Source organism: Cnephaeus nilssonii (genome assembly GCF_951640355.1).
Source record: "Cnephaeus nilssonii genome assembly, chromosome: 10".
NCBI classification, from domain to species: domain Eukaryota; kingdom Metazoa; phylum Chordata; class Mammalia; order Chiroptera; family Vespertilionidae; genus Cnephaeus; species Cnephaeus nilssonii.
This window is the reverse complement of record NC_137081.1, coordinates 40,829,073-40,855,383: the sequence shown is the minus strand read 5'-3', so window position 1 is coordinate 40,855,383 and position 26,311 is coordinate 40,829,073. Positions and strand designations below refer to the sequence as shown.

Below are 26,311 nucleotides of genomic sequence, written 5' to 3'. Positions count from 1 at the left end.
TGGGGAGGAGGGGGGAAAATCCCTGTGTGTGCCCTGGCCAGTTTGGTTCATTGGATAGAGCGTCAGCCCAGGTTCGATTCCTGGTAAGGGCACATGCCCGGGTTGTGGGCTCGATCCACAGTAGGGAGCGTGCAGGAGGCAGCCAATCCATGATTCTCTCTCATCATGGATGTTTCTGTTTCTCCCTCTCCCTTCTTCTCTGAAATTAATAAAAATATATTTTTAACAAAAATCCCTGTGTATATGGAGCTTACTTTATGGTAAGAGCTTAATTTGTTCTGTCTCCTCAAAATTAATGCTCCCTGGAATATTCTTAGATCTCACAAGGCCAGGGAGCCACAGAGAGACTATTTGCTATCACCAAATAACAAATCCCTCAAACTACCGGTATACCCTAAATAATTCTTAAAGTTAAAATGGTAGGACAACAGTAGGATAAAAAGTAGAAGTGTTTATGTTTGCAGAATGGGGAACTGTCTGTGCCTTAGGAAACAAATGTGGGGGATGTCCAGAGATTAAAAGAGAATAAAGATCTTTTAAACATTTTTTTTTTCAACTGCTGAGGGATAGCGGCTTACAAAAAGACAAAAAGTGGAATAGAAAATCCTGAAATTTTAAAGCTATAAAACTTATAGATCTAGAATCATAAAGAAAATGGATAAGATAAAAAAAGTACCTCATGATGAAATGTCAAGAATGTGTGAACTCTTGAAATAAGAAAGAGGAACAATTTTTGTTGTTAATCCTCACCTTGAGGATAAATTTTCCATTGATTTTATGGTAGAGTAGAAGGAAAGGAGGGAAGGAGAAACATTATTGTGAAACACGCTGATTGTTTGCCTCCTGCAGGAGCCCCACCAGGGCCGGGGATCGAACCTGTAACCCAGGTAATGTACCCTTGACCAGGAATCGAATCCGAGAACCTTTGGTGTTCAGGCTGATGCTCTAACCACTGAAACACACCAATCATGGCAAAAAGAGGAACTTTAAAAACTACGAAAAGGAAGAAACATGTTTTTCTAAAACGTTAGAACTTTTAATTCCTTTTAAAACTTTTAATTCCTTTTAAACGTTAGAACTTTTAATTCCTTTTAAACGTTAGAACTTTTAATTCCTTTTAAACAGTTAGAACTTTTAATTCCTTTTAAACGTTAGAACTTTTAAAATAAATCACATGCTGAAAAAACAACAACCAGGGTGTAACATTTTGTTTTATTTTATTTCCTAAACTCATATTTAACAAATAAAGGGAAAGCCAAGGATTATGCATCTTTCAACCTTAGCACTCCATATCATGGAGAGTACTAGTTGTGTCCCCCAGTAAACCAGGCCAGGGTGTGCTGATCAAAGTCAGACACTGGATTCGTGAACCTTGGTGTTGATCTTGTGTGTAATAGAGTTAACCTTACCCAGAGAAAGGTCTGGCCTTTGCCCTTGGCTCCTGAGAGGTGACCTCTAAGCCCTTGGAATGTCCAGCCATTCCAAGTGCCTTTGTTTACCCAGGTGCATTGGGCCAGCCAGATAGTAATAATGTGATTTAGGGTGAGGGCTTTGAGCCACACCAACAATGTGATCTGGGGGTGGGGTCTTTGGATCACCTGGTATAAGTTAACCTTTGGAGGAGATGGAGACTGAGGTCCACTACATGGGTAACTAACTAGATTTTGATGATCAAATTCCAGTGAAGAATCTGGATGCCAAGGCTCAGGTGACCCTCCCTGTTTGGCAGTACTTAATGCATGCTGTCACACATTGCTGCTGGGAAAGAGCCAACTGGACGCTCCACTGCTGGAACCCTCCTGGACTCTGCCCATGCATCTCTCCCATGGCTCATTTTAACCTGTATCCTTTCCTAATAAACCATAACCATGAGTTCTGTGAGCCCTTCCAGCAAATGACTGAGGCTGAGGGTGGTCTTGGGAAGCCCCAAATTTGTCATCGGTGGCATAAGCGAGGACAGTGTTGGAGACGATATTCCCTAATTTCACACCTTGGGTGATAATTCTTAGAAATTTATTAAAAACATAATGCATTCAAGTAGAAAAGTATTTATAGTCAGACACCTGGGTTAAAAAACAGCAATAGCAAAAACACTTGAACTATTTTGATAAAATTTAATGGGATATATAGTTTCACTGTGGAGATTACAACTAATAAAAACAGATGAAAGCATAAATGAAAAAGAATAAAATTCCTGCTTTATTCGTGACTTGGACCAATTGTATGGTTCTTTGTTTTATTAATTTTTAAAAATTTATTCTTTAAATCCAATTTTGATCTTATTGTAGATGCACTAAATGAACATAGATTAAATAAATAAACATACACTTATACACACTAAGTAAAAAGAGACTCTTATAAAAGAAATATCAGAAGCGGCTTAGAGGGCAATTAAACTGAACAAAGTGGTCCGAGCTCTTTTGGCTGTTGACCAGCCCTGGTTACTGCACCCAGGGAAGGCAGTGCGCATGCAACAGCGAAGTAAACAGAAGATCCCTACGCATCTCTGCCTGTTCTTTGGAAAAGCTCCATGGACAGAAGTCTTTTTGATTTTATATTTATCAAGCACTAGTTGGTCTGATCTCCTTTCCATTTTTAAAAAACAACTTAAAAATACCCCCCCCAAAAAAAAAATCATGCTGAAATAGACATTCCTACCACCACAAAGAAAATAGAAATGATCTAAGTTATCCCCCTTTTTAAATTAGCATTTTCTTAACCTCTGTTTTTCCATAAGAAGACTACTCCATAAGGGCAAAATAATGATTAAATGATCATCCACTACTATCCTTCTTGATAAATTACTTATTCACTCAATTAGCATTTATCAAATGCTTAGTGTACCAGGTACTAACTCACAACATAGTATAGAGGGGAAGTAATTCATAAATGTAACATTTCACCATGGTATAGTATATTAAAAGTGCTCTAGGCTGAGAAGTGAGAAAAATTTTCCAAAATCAGAAATTTGGCATTAAACAGAGCACTCAATAGAGTTAACTAAACCTAATTCAATAAAGGGGCTAGTTACAGAAGCATAGGCAACTTTGTAAAGTAGGGGCTAGCCACTTTGGAAAGCAGCCCTAGGTCTAAGGGAACACACCAGAGTGTGAGGGAGAGAAGGAGGCATGGAAAGAGGGGCTGGAGCTGTGGAAAGGGGCCTTACAAGAATCCAGCCATCTCTACAACTGGCAGAGAAAGAACAAGGGAATAAAAACCTCCAATCTCTCTCTCCTCCTGCCCTTGAATCTTCTGCTGATTCCTCTTGTTTGTAAAACTCAACTGGAAGCTAGAGAACAAGAAAGCCCAAGTGGCACAGTATGTTGAGATTAGTTTTCAAGGACACTGAGCTAAAAAGAGAAAGACTGACAACAGATGAGAAGAGGCAGGGTTTGCAGACAATAGTCAGTATAGAGTTGCACTTCACCTCAGTCCTGTGCTTCCAAAAACCAGTAATGATAAAGAAAACCTCCTACTGTTTTGTCTTCCAGAAATGGTTAACCTCAAAGGTCCACCCTGCCCTAGACCTATCTCCATCCTTCCTCATGACTCCCCCAAGAAGCACTTAAATGATACAGATAACTTCCTTGTCTACATGCTTCTGTAAAGCCCCAGACACCTTTCCTTTTCCTTGAGATGTTCCTTATTAATGAATGTTCTCCCTATTGCAATAACCTGGATGAAATTACTTCCTTAATTTCCCTGTGCATTTTGTCTTTCACTGGAACTATATGTGCAAAAGATACAGAGCAAATACCTGCATAAGCTAACCATGGGGAGGTTGGGTGGTGGGAGAGAGAAGAAAGGAATAGAGTGAGGCTGAAGACAGAGAAGAGAACCAAAAGTTAAGTTGATAGCACAAGTGATAGACCATGTATGTTGGGCAGTTTGAACTTTATTGTGTAGACAACAGACAGTTACTAAATGTTTTAAAACATAAGAGAGGCAGATGCATGTTTTAGAAAGAAAACTAGAAATGCTATTAAGAATTGATGGGAAGGAAGAGTGCCCTGTTTGTGATCAAAGAAATGAGTTAAGAGGAAAATATCAAGGTCAGGGGTTAGTAAAAGCAGAGCAGACATACCAGTAGAAGGAATGGGAAGGAGGGCCTAGAAATGATGTTTCAACATAAAAGCAACAGAACTTAGAGAAAATTGGATACAGATAGTAAGAAAGACTTAGAAACTACTCTGGTTTTTAGCTTGAGTTACTACATGACTCTATTAACTGAAACAAAATCTCAGAAGTGGTGAAGATTTTGGGCAGGATGTGTTGAAGATGGGCAGTGGGGACTGAAGTTCATTAGTTGGAGATTTTACATATAATTATTATATACTAGTGGCCCGGTGCACGAAATTTATGCACAGGGTGGGGGTGGGGTATCCCTCAGCCTGGCCTGCACCCTCTCCAATCTGGGATGCCTTGGGGGATGTCCGGCAGTCGGACACTCCTTCTAGCAATCCGGGATCCTGGCTCCTAACCGCTCACCTGCCTGATCGCCCCTAACCACTCTGCCTGCTGGCCTGCTCACCCCCAACTGCCTCCCCCCCCACACCAGCCTGCTCTCCCCCAACTGCCCCCCCACCCCCCGCTGACCTGATCGCCCTCAATTGCCCCCCCCCCACCCTGCTGGCCTGATCGTACCCAATTGCCCTCCCCTCCTGGCCTGATCACCCCTAACTGCCTCTGCCTTGGCCCCGCCACCATGGTTTTGTCCGGAAGGACATCTGGAAGGTCTCCCAGTCTAATTAGCATATTACCCTTTTATTAGTATAGATTTTACTAGAGGCCCGATGCACGAAATCTGCGCAAGAGTAGGCCTTCACAGCCCCAGCTGCCTCGGCCCTTATGGCCCGGTGGCCCCAACCCCGCCCACTGGTCGTTCCAGAAGGTCGTTCCACAAGGTCATTCCGCTGTCCGGTTTAATTAGCATTTTAGCTCTTTATTATATAGGATATACAATATATAATTTAAATATGTTAAATATATGTATATATTTAAGTACACCATACACAGATTTAACACATATGTAACATGTAAACATATACATATATTTAACTTATATCATTTATTGTTCTCACACTCAACTCACATCATTAATCATGTATTTATCTTAAACATATATATTTAATATAAATGATTAATGATGTGAGTTGAGTTAATGTAGTGATATAACTATTAATAAAGTTAATTAATATACACAAACATATAATCTGATATGTTAATTATTAATGATGAGTATATACATATGTATACACTCATCAGATAATCAACAGAATTTTTAGATACCTTCCATTTTGCACTCTAGAAAAAAACACTTGGAACAAAATCAAACAGAGTTTATGTTAGTTACCTTAGAGGGAGAAGGAAAATTAAAGAAAGAAAGATGAGAAAATGGAAAGAAAGGAAATTAGCAAGGAAAGCCTGGAGCAATTTTTACTATCCATTTAGGATGGCGAGGATTGAATTGCAGGCTGTTCCAGCACCATCTCTTTCTCTGGAGAGTTGGATTCAGGGAGCTCATCTAGTTCAATGGCTTAACTGTATGCGTATTTCATATGAACCAAGAAGTTAAAGAACATGTTGGAAAATAAGTGTAGTTTGTGTTTCATGATTTAGAAAATGAACTCCAGGAACTAGCTTCATATTTATAAGCTCAGCTATAAAGTATTTCATGGAGTTCTGGACAAGGACACAGCTGCCAGCCATCAGGATGATCCGTGAAAGAACACTTGTAAATAGTGGTTTTGAGACCGTGCCTGAGGACATAAGATTAAAATAGCTACATTTGCTTTCCTTGACTAAGCATGGAAAGAAATAGAGATGATAGTAAATACATAAGCTAGAATGCAACGAAGAGACGCGATAGACATTGCTTAGACAGTTTCATGGAATGGCATATTAGCAGGGAATATTCAGTTCAAAGGACTAAATGGTACCTAATGTTGACAGCAGCTAGCAATGGAACAATCCTTTCATTTTTTTCAGTCTAGTGGAAAATACCATTGACAAAGTCACTTGAAATTGATTGATTAAAACACTTATGAGAAGCAAAAGAGGGTAAAATATTAATTTTGGCAGGAGAGAGGGTTTAGAAAGGCATTTCTCATTTCTATTTTTGGTATTCACTGAGTAAACTGATCAGTTTACACCTGACTGGCCAGTTTAACAACTGTGAATGCAGTCTCTAGACACTGAGTTAAGAGTGTGAAATTTAGTTCTACAACTAAATTTAAATTATATCCCCCCCTTCCTCCTCAAATGTAGACAGGTCATAAAATATCATATATCTGCAATAACCCTCTTTTTAAAATATTCAAATCATAAAAAAGTAATTTGAAGTTCTTGTCTCCTGGAATGATTCTAATGAAATAGAGAAAAGCACAAGTTATTTTTTGAGGAAGTAAGTTTGACCATATTTTCCTCCTGAAATGATCTTTTTTTCCCCCTGACTGTAAAAAGTAATGTATGTAATGCCAGTAGAGATGGTGCTATTAATTCATGCTTGCGCACATCTGTTCTCTTCCATAAACAAAGATTGATAAAATACAGAAAGAGAACACCAAAAAAGACATCTAGAAGTTAAAGGGGAAAGAAAAGTGATGGGAAAGGAGGGACCAGAGAGGAGGGGGAAATAAAGATCTCTAAGACACAAGCCTGGAGACAGGGGCCTGCTGTGTTCCAAGTCTGGAAAAAGGCAGACAGCAATGGTTGGGATGTCAGCTCCTACTGGAGTCTGGGGTCTAAAAGTGTTCCTTGGAGACAGATGATTCAGCTTTACTTCCAGAAACTGAACCAAACTGTCTCTGGTTGAGTGTAATATTATCACATAGCAAGAGACCCAAGCCACGCATGGTAGACCTAGTTCTTGACTAGGGGCCACGGAACTGTGCAAACTATTAGACAGGGAGGGAAGAGTGCAGGAAAGAATAAAAGAAAACAATGGCACAAACAAATATACAAAAACAGTTTCCCATAAAAATAAACTGCAATCCCAAATTGAAAAACACATGCACATTAATATTAACATACATAACTAAATCAACAACCTACAGAATTGGACAAGATGATATTGACAAATCTCAGGCTGATGATTTGAACAAACCTCTATCAGAGAATAACAGATGAGAAACAAAACTATCCTCTCTAATAAAATGGTAATATGCAAATTAACCATCACTCCGCTACATAAGCCACACCCACCAACCAAGCCATGCCCACCAGCCAATCAGGGCGAGTATGCAAATTAACCCCAATCCAAGATGGCTACAGCCACAGAGAGCAAGGTTTCCTAGGTAACAGAGTAAGCCAAGCTTTCCATAGCCGTTGCCGGCCTAAGCCTCCACTCAAGCTACAAAGTTTCAATTATAGAAGGTAAACAAATTCAAAAAAATAGCGGCAGAATGGAGCTTGAGAGAGCAGGCCAGGGTTGCCGGCGGCAACAGGGGAAGCAAAGCTTTCCCCACACCCTGGCCGGGCTCACCCGCTTAAGGCAACAAAGTTTCAATTGTAGAAGGTGAAATAACTACCACAGAAATGGCTGCCGGAGCCCCAGGCTTGGCTCCGCTCCAGGCTACAAAGTTTCAATTGTAGAAGGAAAATAAATTCCAGATACCAGGGCCTCCCCTTGGGTTGCCAGGGGGCGTGGCCGGCCTGCAAACCACCACAGGCCCCTCGCTCAGGCCGCCCCACACCCCAAGGGAACCCCCACCCTTATCTGTGACACCCTTCAGGGCAAACCAGCTGGCCTGCACCCGTGCACCAGGCCTCTATCCTATCTAATAAAAGAGTAATATACAGATTGATCATCACTGCAACACACAATATAGCTGCCCCTATGTGGTCAAAGATCCTGCCCCCATGTGGACACAAGATGGCCACCACAAGATGGCCAGCAGGAGAGGGCAGTTGGGAGGCACCCGGCCTGCAAGGGAGGGCAGTTGAGAGGGACCAGGCTTGCAAGGGAGGGCAGTTGGAGGTGATCAACCCTGCAGGAGAGGGCAGTTAGGGGTGACCAGGCTGGCAGAGGAGGGAAGTTGGGGGCAAACAGGCTGGCAGGGGAGCAGTTAAGCATCAACCAGGCTGGCAGCAGAGTGGTTAGGGGCAATCAGGAAGGCAGGCAGGCAAGCAGTTGGGAGTCAGCAGTCCTGGATTGTGAGAGGGATGTCCGACTGCCCGTTTAGGCCCGATCCCACCAGGAGTCCCAGATTGGAGAGGGTACAGGCTGGGCTGAGGGACAACCCCCTGCCGTGCACGAATTTCGGCTTCTAGTTAAGACTATAAATGACTTGAACAACATTATTTTGTTCTTGGTCATGGAAAGTCAATGGGAAAAGCCTCCTTTGGAAACCACTTTCCTCCCTAATTAAAAGAAAGACATGTGAAAAGAAGTTTCCCTTTCTTCTTCTCCTGATAAATAGTTATCTGATGACATGATGCCTGGAGCTGCGCCAGCCTCCTGGATTGTGAGTGTAAGAGCCAGCTGGTGAAGGCAGACCAGTGAGACACACAGGAAAATGACGGAGCCTGGTTCTTGATTATATCATCTGGCTGCTGCACAATCCCCAGAACTGCCTCCTGCAGACTTCTCGTTACACAAGATACAAATCGTATTAAGTCATTTTCCCTTGTGTATTCTATTACTTAAAGAAATCCCCCAAATTGATGTATGAATTAAAGCAATTTCAATAAAAATCTCTACACAGTTTTTCATAAATGATAAGCTGCTCTTCAAATCTGTATAGAAGAGCAGCAAGTCAAATACTGGCAAACCAATTTTAAAGGAGAACAACTTTGAGGACTTTCCCTATCAGATACCAAGAGTATTCTAAAATTATAGAAATTTAAACATTGTGATACTGGTGCAGAAAAAGACCCATAGACCAGTGGGACAAAATAGCGAGCTCAGAAACAGACTCAGGTATTATGTGGAAACATGATGTAATATAGAAGTGGCATTGCAAAGTGGGGAGGGGAGGGGGAGGCGGGCAGTTCTGAGACAATTCATATATATATACTCGTAGTCTGGAACCCCCAGGAATTGGGCCTAAGCCAGCAGGTGGACATCCCTCTCACAGTCCGGGACCCATTGCTCCTTACCACCCGCCTGTGCCTGCTTGCTGCTCCTTAGCACTGCCACGGAGGCGGGAGATGCTCCTGCTGCTGCTGCTGCGCTCACCAGCCATGAGCCCAGCTTCTGGCTGAGCAACACTCCCCCCTGTGGGAGCACATTGATCAGCAGGGGGCAGCTCCTGCATTGAGCGCCTGCCCCCTGGTTGTCAGTGCGCATCATAGTGACCCGTCGTTCTGCCATAAGGGCTGTGAAGGCTTTTATTATATAGATATATACACACAGCTTTACACTATATAAAAAATAAATTCTATGTGGATAAAGAAGACCATAAATACCAGATGGGTTAAGGAAAATATAAGAGAAAGTCATTCTAACATGGAAGTAAAGCTGTTCTTAAAAAAATAAACAAAAACAACAACAAAACTGGACAACAACCATAAAGCACAATCAAAAAGAAAGATTGATAAATGTAACGCGTTGAAATTAAAATACTCCATGTAACCAAGATACCTGTTGGGAGAGGCACATGAGCCCTGAACGCACAGTCTTCCTGTTGTGCCCACACTGCAAGGCCCCAATCTCTCTATATATGGTTCCTTTCATAGGATTGTGTTCATAGTGGACAAACTTGAGAGATGAGGTAACATCTCTCTCCACACAGCAGGCTTACACCACTCAATGGAAAAGGGGTGGATTCTCCAAGCACAATATTCCTCTTTGGAAATACAACCCATTGCAGGTGCGGGCATCTGTTGCCCCTGAGGCACTTGGGGGAGATGGGGTGCCAGGACAATTATAATGGTTTATAACGTAAGTTTACATTTGTTTCTACAAGTATATGACCCATCATTTTTAACCTTAGTTCTAAATACATTCAATACTCAATACTAATCTCATTTATTATGTCTTCTTCATCACTTGCTTGGCTGGATTTCAATATCTCATATTTTTCGGGAAGGACAGCATGGAACTATATTTGCTAAACTCTTTCTTGCTAATTTAAAAATGTCTATCTGTGGCTTACATAATTGAATATAAATTTGATTGGATTTAAAATTGTGGAGTCACATTTTCTTTCCCCGAGGACTTTGTAGCTATTGCTATATTTTCTCCTAGCACTGGAGAATGGTACAAGGAAGTATAACACCAGAATAAATTCCTTCCACTCGGTAACTTGATTCTTTTGTCTGGGTGCCATGTTTTGATTATCTTAGAAGTCCAAGCAGCAGCCTTGGCAAAATATCTCCACAGCTTCTAAAAAGGAACTGAGCAGATTAGTCTCCTCTTTTTGCATATAGTTCACTTTTATCCCCAGATCCTGACCCTCTTTATAAAAAAAAATAAGAGTTCATCCTCATGTTGAGGGCAGGGTGTGGGGTTGGGGGACAAAGAGAAGAAATGATGGGGAATGGCCCAGAATTTCTGCACTGATCCCCACAACTGCAGTCAGAATGTTCAACTGTGAGAGTTAAAAGGTCTTTTAAACCTGCAGTAATATACCAACACCTTTATTCTTATACTATATAATCTAGTGTTTTTGACCCCCTCCACACTCTGTAGCACAAAACTACTGCTGTCACTACTACTATTGCCTTCAGCACCTTCCATATTAATTTCTGTCATCTGTACTTTTTATTTGATTTAGGAAAGAGCAAGACCACAGTATAACTCATCCATGTTAAACATGTTTTATTGATTTCAGAGAGGAAGGGAGAGGGAGAAAGAGATAGAAACATCAATGATGAGAGAGAATCATCGATCAGCTGCCTCCTGAACTCCTCCCACTAGGGATTGAGCCCGCAACCTGGGCATGTGCCCTGACCGAGAATCAAACATGACCTCCTGGTTCATAGGTCAACACCCAACCACTAAGCCACGCCGGCCGGGCCATCCATGTTAGAAGACTGGCAAGAATGACCACCTTAAGCTGGTTTAAATTACTTCCAAGTCTGTTTATAACTGAACTAGCAAACAGTGAGCTTGTCCTTGTCCAGATTTTATCTGGCCCCTCAGCCACTTGCCCTCACAGGGACTTAAAAGTGACTCAGGGAATCCCACTCCTTCCTGCCTTTGCTTAGTGAGAGCTCACAGCCTGCCAGGCACCAAGGAGCACCCACCCCTTCCCATTCCTTTCAGGGGCTTAGAGTCCGGGCACAGGAGACTCTAGCAAGTCATTCAACTGTCTGAGCCTTATATTCTCATCTATAAAATGAGGGTGATAATAATACCTATCTCATCAGGATGCAGTGAGGATTCAATGAACTTAAGTGCTTCACAAAGCAACCAGAGGCACTCCATAAATATGGGCTGGTGTGTGTGTGTGTGTGTGTGTGTGTGTGTGTGTGTGTGTGTGTATGCGTGTGCGTACCAAGGTTCCACTGAGTTTTACACAGTCGCAGGATACTCACAAGACTACTGTTGGTATAAACCACACCTGCTGAAATAGAAAAACCCCAACTCTTCTAAGATATGGGGGAACATTCCTAAACAATTTAAAGATATGTGAATTTTAAAAACGTAATGTTGTAAGTTTTACAATGCTAATTAAATCTCCAAAATTTGCCTCAAGTATTTTTTTATTTGTGAAACACAAACTGAAAGGAAAAGACAATAACCTTTTTTAGGTTAAGTACAGTTAAGTACCATTCTTGAAGGTATGAAAACAGAATTGCTAGACAATTTTTGGTCTTTGAAGGGAGTTTTCAGTGAAGATATTAAACTGCTGCTGAGGGGTTAGACATTTAACTTTCAGGAAGGTACATTGATGATGATCATTATTTTCAATATTGTTATGTATTTACCCAGCAGATTTCTCCTAAAGAGCCACAGGGCTTCACAGAACCTGAAAGCTGAGGTGCGGCAGCCTTAGCCTTTGACCTAGCTTGATGCTGGCTTTGGAGTAACAGGAACCCCTGCAGTGAAGAAGAAATGAGCCTCCTCCATCTGACTGGGCATTCTGTGCAAGTGTCCAGAGGTCCAAGGCAGCAAAGAGCCTGGGAACTGCACGTCAGAAGCAACAAGACAAACCTCTGCTGCACCGCCCAGGCTGGCTGAGGCTGGTCACCCCTCTCAGCTCAGTCCCAACTGTGTGGGCTCCAAGAGCCAAGGGCACCGCTTCTCTGGTTTTAGTTTGTTCCCTCCTCCCAGTTAAAGGACCTTGGAGCATCGTGTGGACTGCAATCCATACCCATCAGTACTGGGGGCCTTGCTGGGTGAATGTGAAGCGAGACCAGCACCTGAGCTTGTCTTCTATGCAGCTCTGTGAGATTGGGCCAACCATTCATCCCTTAGTTCCCTCATCTGTAAACACGTGGGACTGAGATACATGTCACTAAGGTCCCTATCAACGTAACAGTCTGTGTTTCTAAGGTGACAGCAAAACAAGACTGAAAACACATGTAAAAAATAAAAGACTTTAATTGTATAAAAAGTCACCCCGTAATCAGAAGACTCATGAGAAGTGTGGTTCCAGTCCCAATTTCACACACTTACTTACAAATAAACTAAACTTTATTGCATTCCCACAGTCTCCAATTCTACATGACAAAAAAAAAAAAGATGGCTTACTGGTGATTCGATGTCCTCCAGGAGTAAAACAGAACAGCGCTCACATTTCAGCAGAGTTTGGGCCCGATGCATTATTTTCTTGACTATTTTCTCCAAGTCAGTCTGTTCCTCAAAGAGGTCATTAACCACCTCTAGCAAAGCCTAGGAAAGACGAAAAGGATGTATTTACATGGATACATGAGAGAATAAAATGTTATTTTTTTCTCTCTCAAAATTCCACTTAGCCTTTGCTATAATCTATACTAATAATAGATGAGGGCCATCACGACCAGGCGGACGACCAGTCACCAGGAAGTGCATGGAGCATCTCTGGGTCCCGCCCCAGTGGGCCCCAGGCTCTTATCACAGCAAGGCTGGCGGCCCAGTGGGCGGGGTGAGGCAGGCACAGAGAGCAGGGCCTGGCTGCCAGGCACCGGGGTGAGCAAGCGAGCAGGCCCACAGACAGCAGGGCCTGCCAGCCACAGCGCGACGGCATTCCCACCTCTGCACATGAGCTACAGAGGAAACACCTTTTCTTACAGCTCATTGGCTAATCTCCTTGTACGCCACTCGCAGTGTTCTTGGTAACTTGGGTAATAAGAATCCAAGAAGGTGATCTAGGGTTTTTCCACCTCACCCCTGGAGGAAAAAACGAAGGTCCGCTGCTGGAGGGGCTAAGAAATGTCATATCCTGCCCTAGCCAGTTTTGCTCAGTGGATAGAGCCTTGGCCTGCTGACCGCAGGGTCTGGGTTTGATTCTGGTCAAGGGTATGTACCCAGGTTGCAGGCTCCTCCCTGGCCAGGGCCCAGGTCAGGGCTCATGCAGGAGGCAACCAATCGAAGTGTCCCTCTCACATTGATGTTTCTCTCTGTCTTTTCCTCTCTCTTCCACGCTCTCTAAAAATCAATGGAAAAATATCCTCAGGTGAGAAAAGAAAGAAAGAAAGAAAGAAAGAAAGAAAGAAAGAAAGAAAGAAAGAAAGAAAGAAAGAAAGAAAGAAAGAAAGAAGGAAGGAAGGAAGGAAGGAAGGAAGGAAGGAAGGAAGGAAGGAAGGAAGGAAGGAAGGAAGGAAGGAAGAAAGGAAGGAAGAAAGGAAGGAAGAAAGAGGGAAAGAAAGATCATATCCTATGAAAGAGACATCTTAAAAATGCCTAAAGAAAGTTGTCATTTTTTTGTGGTGAAGGGACTGGAGTCCTTGTTGATGAAAACACCTGGTGGCTGCGGCGGCCAGCAGTGGCAGCAGCAGCAGAGTTATGGGGGTGGCAACATCCCCTGATCAGCCCAGTCACCTCCTACCACCTGCAGAGGGAGGCCAGACTGCAGCTTAGGCCTGCTCGGGCCTAAGCCGTCAGTAGGACATTCCCTGAGGGCTTCTAGATTGGAGAGAGTGCAGGTTGGGCTGAGGGACACCCCCCCCCCACATGAATTTTGTGCACTGGGCCTCAAGTAAAATATAAATATTTTTGTGTGGCTAATTTTTAAAATGTCAATGATTATTTTGACATATTTTCATAATTTTGTTTTATAACAGAGTCTTGAAATGCAAAATACAACTTGAAAATAGTGCCAGCCTATAATCCCACATATCCCATATGGCTAATGACTACATGACTCATATAGTCATTAATTATAGGCTTTGCCTCCACCCCCACACAGTAGTTTTTCTGCAATGCAACTAGGTATATACCCAACATTTTATAAGTAACGAATACCTGATTCTCTCAAGAGCACATTTATTTTAGAAAATTACAAAGCAGCTCTTCCCCCCATCAGGAAGAAATAGCTTCTTGGTCAAACTTGAGACTTATTTTCACTACTACACATCTCTCACAGAAGTCTGAAAGAATTATAGTGGTGAATGCTAATAAGGTTTCAGAGTTTTTCAAAAAAATATATAAAGCCCCCATTAATCTTTCTGCACAAGAAGTATTGCTTCATCTCAATTTGTCCAGAAAAATATTTAAATACTATATATATCAGGAAAGAAAACACCATTAAAGTTTCAAACAGGAGAATAAAGGGGAAAACAAACAAAAAATTTCTAACTTAAAAACTGTGTACTAATTTAATAAAAACAAATTTTAGCTTAAAAAGAGTGAATAGTTTTTCTACTCATTGCAAAAGCAAGTTGTAATAACCTGTTATTTTATCCAGCTAAATTTGCTTGCAATTTTTGCACTAAAATAATAGTTATTTGGAGTTTTTCATTACATGGATGTTTCCAGAGGTTTAAGAATAGTGGGCTATGTACAGGTGAAGATATTATGCTGCTATCCAAGAGCAATCAGAAAATTACACAGCCAGTGAATTGGCCAGAGGGTACTTTATTCAATAGAATTTAATAAGATGTGCCCTCTCAAGTCTGATCTCTCGCAAGAGGATTTCATGGGTTTTTAAATTCACATCTATTCAGGGATATGGTGTTGATCATCATCCTAGGGACGTGGCTGATTTTCAACTTTCATAATGAATTTGATTTGTCCTGAAACCATTTGAAAATTTCTTCTCTGAGTCTATTCAGGTAGAAAAGCATTTGAATGAGTTAATAGATCCATGAAATGAGTCTAGTTCACTGAGTATCTAAAAGAGGACCAAATATCCTAGGTAGTGTTTTCTCTAAAGAGAGCTTATGGAAATGACTGAAGATTGCTCTATGATCCCAAAGCAAAGAGCAAGACCAGGAGGTGAAAAAAGTTTTAAGTGCATCTTGACGATCTGGCATTTGGACAGCAAATTACCATAGAGGTCAATGTGTGATAATTTCATATTCAAATACAACATTAAAGATGAGGCAATTGTCTGAATAATTACCAACAGAAATTCCCTGTTATTAAGGAGGAGACATTATTTCTTTAATCATCCAGACTATTTCTACAGATGGATCATATTAACGGAACAATTATTTAACTTTTCAATTTGTTGTGACTGCATGGATAGGGCCTCTGGGACCCATACACAAGAACATTTATCTCAGAGGAAAAACTCATTCTGCCTTGAGTCTTGCACTGACAAATCACATTATAGCAACTTTATTGTTTCTAATTAAAAATTGCTGCTGTACTAACAAGTAATAAAAGTTTTTCAAATAACAATGCAGTCTACCTCCAGAATAAGAGAAAGAGAAGAAAACCTGGATGATACGTAATTCAACAGACACTGGGAACCTTTCACAGAGTTGGACACTCCCTGCTTCCTGACTTCATAGGCATTTCCCCCTCCTTCTTCTGGTGACTTTCTTTTGCTCCTGGCCTCATCCTTGGATCTCTTCCCTTCTCCTTTTTCTTTAATCCTCACCCAAGGATATTTTTCCATTGATTTTTAGAGAGAGTGGAAGAGAGAGGGAAAGACAGAGAGAAATATCAATGTGAGATAAACACATCAATTGGTTGCCTCCTGCATGCGCCCTGACCAGGGCCCAGTCCAGGGAGGAGCCTGCAACCAAGGTACGTGACCTTGACCAGAATCTAACCCAGGATCCTTCAGTCCACAGGCCAACACTCTATCCACTGAGTCAAACCAGCTAGGGCTCTTCCCTTCTCTTATCCACAAATTCTCCCCCAGATTAACCTACCTGATTGCCTAGTTTTAAATACTATCTATATGCTGATTACTTTACTCAACTGTTTACTTGAGAGCTGTACAAACCAGTCATTTTTCCAGTCATTTCCCATGTCATTAAGCATTGTATATTTTACCACTAATTTTGGGGGGAATCTCACTTCTCATTGACCGAGTCCTAGGTACAGTATTTTTTTTTCCAGCTTTATTGAGATACAATTAACATATAACTTTCTATAAATTTAAGGTATACAACATGATACGATACATGTATACTATATTTCAAAATGCTTACTACAATAAGGTTAGTTAACATTATGCATAGCCTCACATAATTAAATTTTTTGTGTGTGTTGAGAACATTAAGATTTACTCTCTTAGCAACTTTCAAGTATATGATAAGTATAGTTACAATGCTGAATATTAGGGCCTCAGAATTTATTCATCTTATAATTGAAAGTTTGTACACTTTGACTAGAGTGAGACACTTGCTTCACACCCCAGCCCTGGCAACCACTATTCTACTCTCTGTTTCTATGTGTTCTGCTTCTCCTTGATCCAACATGGAGGTGAGATCATAAAGTATTTGCCTTTCTCTGACTTATTTCACTTAGCACAGTGCCTTCAAGGTCCATTCATGTTGTCACAAATGGCAGGATTTCCTTTTTTATGGCTGAATGATATTCTATTGTGCATATGCTAGTATACACTATAATTTCTTTATGCACTCATTCATCACTGAACACTTAGGTTGTTTCTATATATGGGCTATTTTGAGTAGTGCTGCAATAAACATGCAGATATCTCTCCAAGGTAGTGATATCATATTCTTTGGATACATACCCAGCAGATTACATGGAAGTTCAATTTTTAATTTTGTGAAGAACCTCCATACTGTTTTCCATGGTGCACAAGAATTCCATTTTTTCCACATCCTCACCAACACTTGTTATTTCCTGTCTTCTTTATAAAAGTCATTTTAATAGGTGTGAGGTGATACCTCATTTTGGTTTTGATTTGCATTTCCCTGGTAATTAGTGATGATGAGCATCGTTTCATGCACCTGTTGACCATTTGTATGTCTTCTTTGGGGGGGAAAATGTTCAGATGCTCTGCCCATTTGTAATTGGGTTATTTTGGGGTTTTGCTATTGAATTGTATATCTTTGGATATTAACCTCTTATCTAATATAAATGGTTTGCCAATATTTTCTCCCATTCCATAGGCTGTGTTTTCATTGTTTTTATTGTTTCTTTTGCTGTGCAGAAGCTTTTTAGCTTGATGTAGCTTCACTTGTTTATTCTTGCTTTTGTTGCTTGTGCTTTTGTGTCAGATCAAAAAAAAAAATCACTGGAGCTTTTCCCCTCATTTTCTTCTAGGATTTTTACAATTTCAGGTCTTACATTTAAGCCTTTAATCCATTTTCAAGTTAACTTTTGTGATAAGATAGGGCTCCAAATTCATTCTTTTGCATGTGAATATCCAGTTTTCTCAACATCATTTATTGTGAAAAATCTTTTCACCAGTAAGTAATCTTGGCTTCTTTGTCAAATGTATATTGACTATATACTCAGGGGTTTATTCCTGGGCTATGAATTCTATTCCACTGGTCTAGCTATCTGTTTTTTATGCCATACCATACTGTTTTGATTACTATGGGCTCATAGTATAGTTTGAAATCAGGAAGTGTGATGCCCCCAGCTTTGTTCTTTTTCAGAATTGCTTTTGCTATTTGAGGTCTTTCCTTTCTGTCTGTAGACACACAGACCAAGAATTCTCCTGCCCCAGGGCCTTTGAATTTAATATTTCTACTGCCTGAAATGCTTTTCCCATATCTTTGTGTGGCTTTGCTCTTTCATTTCATTCAGGTCCCCGCTTAAATATTATCTTCTTATACACACCTTCGTAATCACTCTCTGGAACAAACATCTTCCCAAACTGTCCTTCAGGAACCAGTCTCTATCCCTTTATCTCACTTCATTTTTCTTTATAGCTTGCCTATTGTCTATTGTTCCCACTAGAAGGGCAAGTTCTGAGGGCAGGGACTTTGAACAGATAGTGTCTGAAGAGTACCACATAATAAATATTTGTTGAATGAGTAAATAAACCGTGCTGTACATGAGGATGTAGAGATTAATAATACATGAAGCGTCCCTTAAGGAGTTCAAAATGTAGTTGGAGAGGAGGGTCATCAATAAATACCATACAGTATGGTAAGAATCCATAATAGACCAATGGCAGTATACACAAGGAAAAACAAACAAAGAGGGGAAGATTAACTAGAAGTCTGAGCTGGATCCTGAAGGAAATTCAAGGCAAATGGTAGTGGGAGTCAAAAGGTGGACATTAGGCACTGAATGAGAGGGAGAAATGTAGGTAAAGATATGAGAAAATGAAGCAAATGGATTGTTTTCTGGAAAATGGGGACTATATTGCTGGAGTGCCACATGAAAGGAAGGGAATGGTAAGACATGGGGCTAACAATGAAATAAGGATCCAAATCAGAGAAAAGGTGTGGTATGCTATGCTGAAGAAGATTGCTGTAGTAGTGAACTGTGTTTATCTGTGTACTATGAAATATTCATCAATCATAATGCTTAGCAAATGGAACTTTCAATCAATTTGACTACCAATTAATTGAGGGTTTCCAACCTTTGGGAACATCTTCTTGTTAAATATATTTTTAAGTTGTGACAGTAATTTCCCTATATTTAAAAGTATAATGAGGCTAATATAATGTAACCCCTGTTTGATAGTTTAATATTTTTTGAGCATCTGTTGTTTCTTACTATTAAACTCTATAACTGGTAAAGAAGATATATGAGGCCAATCCCTCTGTGAGTGTTTCTTTATAATCCTACTAGAGGCCCAGTGCACGAATTAGTGCACAGGTGGGATCCAGCTGGCCCGACCCGATGGGGGCCCATCACCAGAGGGGCCACGGGCAGTTGGCTGGCCAGCCCCGCCCCCAATCAGGGTATTTGGGAGCTGATCAGGGCCCAGATTAGGTTGGTTGGCTGCCACAGTGCACATCATAGCCACCGGTCATTCCAGTTGTTCTGGTCGTTCCACCGTTCCGATCACTGGGCTTTTATATATATAGATAAAATAGCGTTTGCATATTGTCCAGTTATCTTGTGATGGTCTGCCAGAAAGCCTTTCAATTCAAAAACAAAATCTGTGAAATGGGGGGAAATCATTTATAATATTCCTTGTTTCTTAAAGAATTTAAACTGTAAAAATATTACTGAATTGTGTTACTGTTTCAGAGCTATAAGTAAGCAAGACTATACCATGTGATAGTATAGATGTGAAATTAATTTCTTTTTAAAAAGAAGCTGGCACTATTTCTTGCATAAAAAACAGCAGAGAATTTGTATCCACTTCCGTTTGGGCTCATTGCTTAAAGGGGTCTCCAACCATAGACTTACTTGTAGGATTATAGAAATAAAAGAGATTCCTGGACAGTTCAAATGTCATCTGAGATTAATGACTCACAGATTCTTGAAAAACAGAGAGCTTTGAGGGTTGTAAACCAAGTTTCTTTCTACTCACCCTGCTTCTTTCATATTCTTTCCTGGAGGCAGCAAATACCTGAGCATTAGATATGGCGATTCCACAGAATGGAAGATACATCTGCATAACCTGGGGGCAAAGAGAGTTAAGAGCATTGAAACATCATTGAACCAGATTCCACATTTCCTGCATATACCTAATTGTAATACTTTCTTTTCCACCAGAGAGATTGAGTATGGCATTATTGACACTGGTAGCTTAACTTCAGAAGGCATATTTTTCAGAGTTAACTATAAGATGGTCTCAATCAAGCTTTAAGTAAGGATAGTCACATCTACGAAGACATAAAGGGAAGTTACACATTATGATGGCTATGAGACAGGTTTTTACTTGGGGCATTGTCTTTTCCTCTGGAATTAGAGATTGTGGGATTGAATTTGTGTGTGAATACCAGGCAGTACTGAAAATCCCTAGACATATACTAGACCCCTTGTGATGAGAAAGATTTGTTAGGATCAGGTCCATCACACCTGTTTCTTCCTGTAGGAATATTCAGTCATCTTTGTCTTCCTTCTTTGAACAATGAGAAATGAATAAACTCTGATATATCTAGAATTTAAGGCTCACACTCAAATTTAGAGGTAGGCAGCATATAAGTCAATTTCTTTGTACATATGTATCTGTAGCAGGGAATTTTAGCTTGATCCTAGAACTCTGTCAGCTTCAGGTACATATATCCCTGTTAGGATTGGCCCAGTAAGAACTTAGGGGCCAGAGAACCTAGTAGCCTTGCGCAAAAGAGACCAAACTGTGTGCCACTACTCTGCAGACATAATTGGACATGAATGCAAATTGGTGGGATGGTCCTACAGAAGTCTGTTTGAAAAAAGGCTGGGAATTCTTTAAGAGAGCACTCCTCCTACAGGAAGAAACAGGTGTGATGGACCTGATCCTAACAAATCTTTCTCATCACAAGGGGTCTAGTGTATGTCTAGGGATTTTCAGTACTGCCTGGTATTCACACGCAAATTCAATTCCACAATCTCTAATTCCAGAGGAAAAGAGAATGCCCCAAGTAAAACCTAAAGCATTATCACCCTAAACTCTTCATAAAATAGGATATTGCGATAAATGATATATCTTTGGGACTTCTCTAAAGCAGTGGGATAAGGGCATGTTTTAAATTACATTCTCTCTCTCTCTCTCTCTCTCTCTCTCTCTCTCTCTCTCTCTCACACACACACACACACACACACACACACACACACACACACCACATGCCCTGCAAAAATATACAGAGCAGTGCTCACAGTTGTGGGGAGGGATGAGAACAGCAGGAGCAGATCTGCCCATGGACACACACATATGCAGGTCTGAGACAGCCCTGGGACACCCAGAACATAATTACTTGGAGTGAAAGATGATTTTGCAGAGGGCTTGAGGTGGACAAAAGATGAAGGGAAATTCAATTAAAACCTTGCTTTGGCTACATGGGCATACTCAACTCTGACCTTGGGTCCCCAAAAGTTTACGAATGCTGTAGAAGCTAATACTGTGACCCCAGTCTTAAAGAAGAGAGAAAAATAGTAGGATTGGTATTAAGTAGAGCTATAAAATAAATGGTTTCATTGTTGCAGATATTTTTCAGGATAAATTCCTTCACTGAATTTGATTCAAAGTAAACTAATATTCAATGAAGACCTGCTTTATGCCAGATACTCTCACTTCATTTCTTCATTTGAATTGCACATCAATTCCCCATGGAGGAGCATTATGTACATTTTACAGATTGGGAAACTCAGTAACTTGCTCAAACTCACACAGGAACTCAGGCTCATCTAATTCTACAACTGATGTTCATTCCTACAACATGCTGCCTTTGAGAACTAAATGTTATTTCTGTTACCCCCTTCTTCCCTTCTTTACTACTCCTCCTCATGCCTTAAGAAGTTTGTCAATAAACCATTACAAAGGTGTCAACATAAAGCTGTCGGATACTCTGCCAGAATTTCCCTGCCTCGGCCAGAATGAGACTGTTTTCAACATCACTTACACACTCAGACAGCATTTTCTTGCAGTTTTCTGGTTTTGTTTTTTTCTCTGCAGTAGAAAGATTGACCGTGAAGGAGGTGGAAACATGGGTTATTTATTTTAACTTTCCATCCTTTCTTCCTTTCTGTATTTATTTGCCTCCAGGGGCTAAGTTTAAGGTGGATTTTATAGGTCAAGCACAGAGGAAGAAGGCAATGATCTAATAGACATGTGAGACGCTTTCTAATATATCACAGGCTTGCTTTAATGTAATACCATTATTTGTTGAGCTACAAGCATTGTGTATAATTAAAAAGAATCTGACTTTTAAATCAGATGACCATTGTCCTTGATTTGGCTGTTCTGTGAGAAAGTCAACAAGTCACTCAACCTCTCTGAACTTACTTCTTTATCTGTCAAATTCTTGGTTTAACTGGATAATCTTTCTGGTCCTTTTTGTTCTAATATTTGCAGATTCTAATAATTAGAAACATCAGTGAACTACAATATTCTATTTGCTAGAGAAAACAAATAATTCAATAAACATGCTCATATCTTATTCAAGATAATCACTTCTAATAGTCATTGATATTTATAAAGTCCTTGGATATGATGGTAAGCATTTTATATATACTATGTCATTTGATCCTCACAATTATGTAGGCTATACTATTCATCCCATTTTTCAGAAGAGAAAACAGAGGTTTTATAAACTTATCCAAAGTTGTTTGAAGATAAATCCTCCTGGATCTCTTATATTTCTGCACATCTTAGAAACAAAGGTATTGGCTCTGTCTTTCAAGGTGTTTGTACAGTGAACAGCCTTAGAAAAAAGATAATGTCTTTTTCCAGAACAAGAGCAGAATTACTGTGCAGTATAATTAAGATAATATCACTCTCTGGAGCAGAGTTTAGGCAGGCTAACTGTCCATAATAAAAGATTTGGCTTCTCTACATTTGAGGTTCTTCTCCCATAACACATGCCCTGGGTAATCTACATATACTGTTACTGAAGATTTTATCTCAAGCCAAAGCACCTGTTCACGTATCATTAAGACTGTTGTTTGTTTGTTTTCACTTGCTTTATAAGTTTATATATAAACTCCACAACATAGTTACTTAGTGCTTATAATTGCAAGGTAAGAGCCCCAGGAACAATTACTAAAATTCATGTTAAATTTCTTTACTCCTTTGTTCACTAAGCCAGTTGTTGATTTTTTTTATTTCATTGATTCTCTCCTCTACTATATTACATTTTCCTTTATTTTAGTGATAAAACTAGAAAAGTTATGTATAAACTTAACAAAATCTAAAAGTAACAGCTTTAGACTCCTTGCAAATAAAATAAGGACCTTGGAATACTTTAACTCTTAACACTACTTTCCTGGTATACATATTACTTTTTTCTTGTTCTGTCTTGTTTTGTTACTGCAAAATGGACATTATTATTATTATTAGTCGATGCTTACTTATATTTAACCACAGATTTACCAAATTTTCCCTTTTCATTCCTTTCAGCATCTTTTTCCTCCCATTCTGGGATTATTTTCTTACCTTTAAAAGACAATACTTTAGAATATTCTTTAGCATTGGTGGTAAATGATTTGTTTTTGTTTTGTATAAAAATATCTTTATTTTATGATCATCTTAAAAGGTAATTTAGCTGGGTATACAATTTTAGGTTGACAGCTATTTTCTCTCAGTTTAGAAGATATTATTCCCCTATCATGTGCAGTTGATGATGCTAAAATGTCATCTGTCAATCTAACTCTTTGTATATTATCCATCATTGTTTTTGGTTTCTTTTAGAACCTCTTTATGTCTTTGATGGGTAACTGTACTTTTCCATCCTCAATCAAAAGCTTAATGAATCACACACACACACACACACACACACACATAAAGATTACTATAGCTAGAGACAATATAATTCCTTCATGACACATTGCAAACTGATAGGGGAATTCATTTACAAAGGGAATGATCTACACTGTGTCATTCATTCATTGGCACAATAATTCAACACTTTGGGCCAGACTAAACTCCATTATGAGTATCCATATGACAATATAATCAATAGAATTTCTAAGAAAATGTACAGGATAAGCAGGCAAATACATTTTGAAAGCAGGAAGTAAGAAGAAGCTGAAGTAGTAGGGAAATAGAAGATAATAAAAACCAAAATATTTTAATATCCTCTTTTTTCAGTCTCAGTGCAACAGATATCTTTTTTAAAAATATCTATTGCTCTATTCTGCTCTTTCTGAAGTCCCCCTCCTCCATAAAAAAAAATTACTAATTTGGCATTCACTACCTAGTTTCTGAATGCCAAAAGGTAAAAAAACCAGAATGACTAAGAAGCTAATGAGTCTGTACACCCTTGTGCAGCACTTTTCAGCTTGAAAGCACTTTATGGACATTGGCTAATTAATCTTTACAACATCCCACTCAGAAAGGGAGTTAAACTGAAAACCATTAAACAGTGTGAAAAAGTCACTTTAGCCCTGGAAACTCATGAAAAAGTATCACTAATAAGCATAAACTGTGAGCACTGGGACTTTCCATCAATGTCCTAAGAAAGACAGTAGGTACCAAGCCTTTATAAACTTATACACCACAGAGAAGGCTATTAACACCACATGATCTGGTCTGGTCCAATTATATATCATTAAAGAACACTGGGGTTCTACACTAGAGATTCTCAGTGAGGGGCCCGGGGCCATCCCCTTTATGGACCCACTCCTGAAGGCAAAGCAGCTTGAAGAGCCACATCACTGTCAGCCAAATTAATGGGTTAGAGGAGGCTTTCCACCATCATGCAACATCTTCCTCTGTGCAATTCCTGAGATGTGGCTCTATGTCTCTTCTGCCCTCAGGCTGTAACTATTAGGCAAAGCTTCACTGATTTGAGTCCCACTGATTTGAAACTGGTGATGTTTTAGGATAGTTGTAAAACAAATGCTAAAAAAAAAATCTTCAAGTAGAGTAACTGTATCTTCACATATAAAACATTTTCCATATCTTTTAGAAATAGACTATTAAAAACAGTTTTAAAAATGGGTTTGAAGTTTTTCAGACTCCAGAAGAAATTCCCGCTTCTGGAGTAGAGTTTGGTTCATGGCAATTTTGTGTCTATGCAAAGTCAGTAAAAACAATAGGTCAGGTTCTATTTTAAAAATCAGTATTGTAAATGAATCTTGTCAGCTCACACCAAAGTATATGCTCTTGGCTAAAACATGCCCGTTTCTAATGGTGCTGAGCCCTTTTGAAGAAAACAGTCTCCCAAAAATACACTCAGGCATAAAGTACCAAATTTGGTTTTTTTTTTAAAAAAAAACAAACACATTGGAATGCAATAGATAATACGATTACATACTTTAAAAAGTTGTCACTCTAAGAATTAACACTCTGAAGAGAATGGGGAGAGTTCCTTTACAACAGATGAGGGAGAACAAGAAGACGAAGGAGAAGGAGAGGCTCAATCACCTTCCACTTCTCCTTCTTAGGAGAGGGGGATAGCTAGGTGTTTCTGCTTCTGCCCCTGGGTATTAGAGTGGAGACCCCAGAGGAACCGGAATGAACATCCTTCCATCATTCTCACCTTTCTCTTTGAAGCTAGGATTGGCTAAAATATCCCCAGGAAGCCAAGCTTACTCAGGGATAGAAAGGCCGAGGGAGTAGCCTTGCGGGTAACAAGTAGTCTTGAAGCATCAGCACCTACCCCCTGGGACTCTTTAGAGGCTCTAGTTGGCTGAGCACTTAAGTCATGCATTGACTAGTCATATCATCCAATAACTTTATTTCTATTTAGCCCTGTTCCCAACTCCTGAGATTTTAGAAAAATAACCCTCTCATATCCAGAGGCAATTCTAAATTCCCACCCTCTTTATTCAGATACTCCACTGAAGGGAAAACCTTGAAAGAATCCATTTCAGGAGCAATGTCCTAAGATAATTTGTATTTTTTTCTCACCATAGGTCTCAACAACAAAAAAGTACTCATATTTCTACCACTCAGGGATAACCACTAGTGACATTTTAGAGACTATCATTCATGTTTTCCTCTTTCCCTTTCTCTCCCACATAAACTCAAATAGGCTAATCCTATACAAAATATTTTGTTACTGGGGTTTGTTTGTTTTTTTTCACTTTTTATGACCAGCTATCACTTATTATGACAAATTTCTATGGATGTAAAATATTTCATTGTATAGTCCAGAAAAAGAAAATTTATATTAAAAGAAAGTAGCTTAGTGGTTGCCTGGGCTTGTGGTGGTAATAAGATTACAGTAGCCCCACCTTACCCTCAGGAATATGTTTTAAGACCTCCAGTGGATGCCTGAAACCTTAGACCAAGCAGTCAAACTCAAAGGCTAAAACGGGCCAAATAAACAAGGTTTAAGTTTATGTGGGCTGCAAAAAAACAAAAGCTTCAATTTTCATAGAAACGTAGGTTTATTTTGATAGAGACATGCTGAATATAAAGGGCTGAAATAAATGAGTAGTCATTAACATAAAATAATAGAACATTTTAATAAAAATTAATATTTTTTCTGGAACATTAACTTATCAGACACTGAATAACTG

At 39.8% G+C, this 26,311-nt stretch overlaps 1 protein-coding gene across 1 annotated transcript in view; it reads right to left on the bottom strand.

Annotated features, from left to right (window-relative positions):
• The window catches only part of PDE11A (phosphodiesterase 11A), a gene marked incomplete at both ends in the record, with an annotated part of 280,406 nt that overhangs the window by 171,086 nt on the left and 83,009 nt on the right, over positions 1-26,311 (bottom strand). Inside the window, 2 exons of the mRNA XM_079783142.1 lie at positions 12,641-12,781; positions 19,734-19,823. Coding sequence (XP_079639268.1) covers positions 12,641-12,781; positions 19,734-19,823 — 231 coding nt within the window. The remainder of the gene's footprint in view (positions 1-12,640; positions 12,782-19,733; positions 19,824-26,311) is intronic.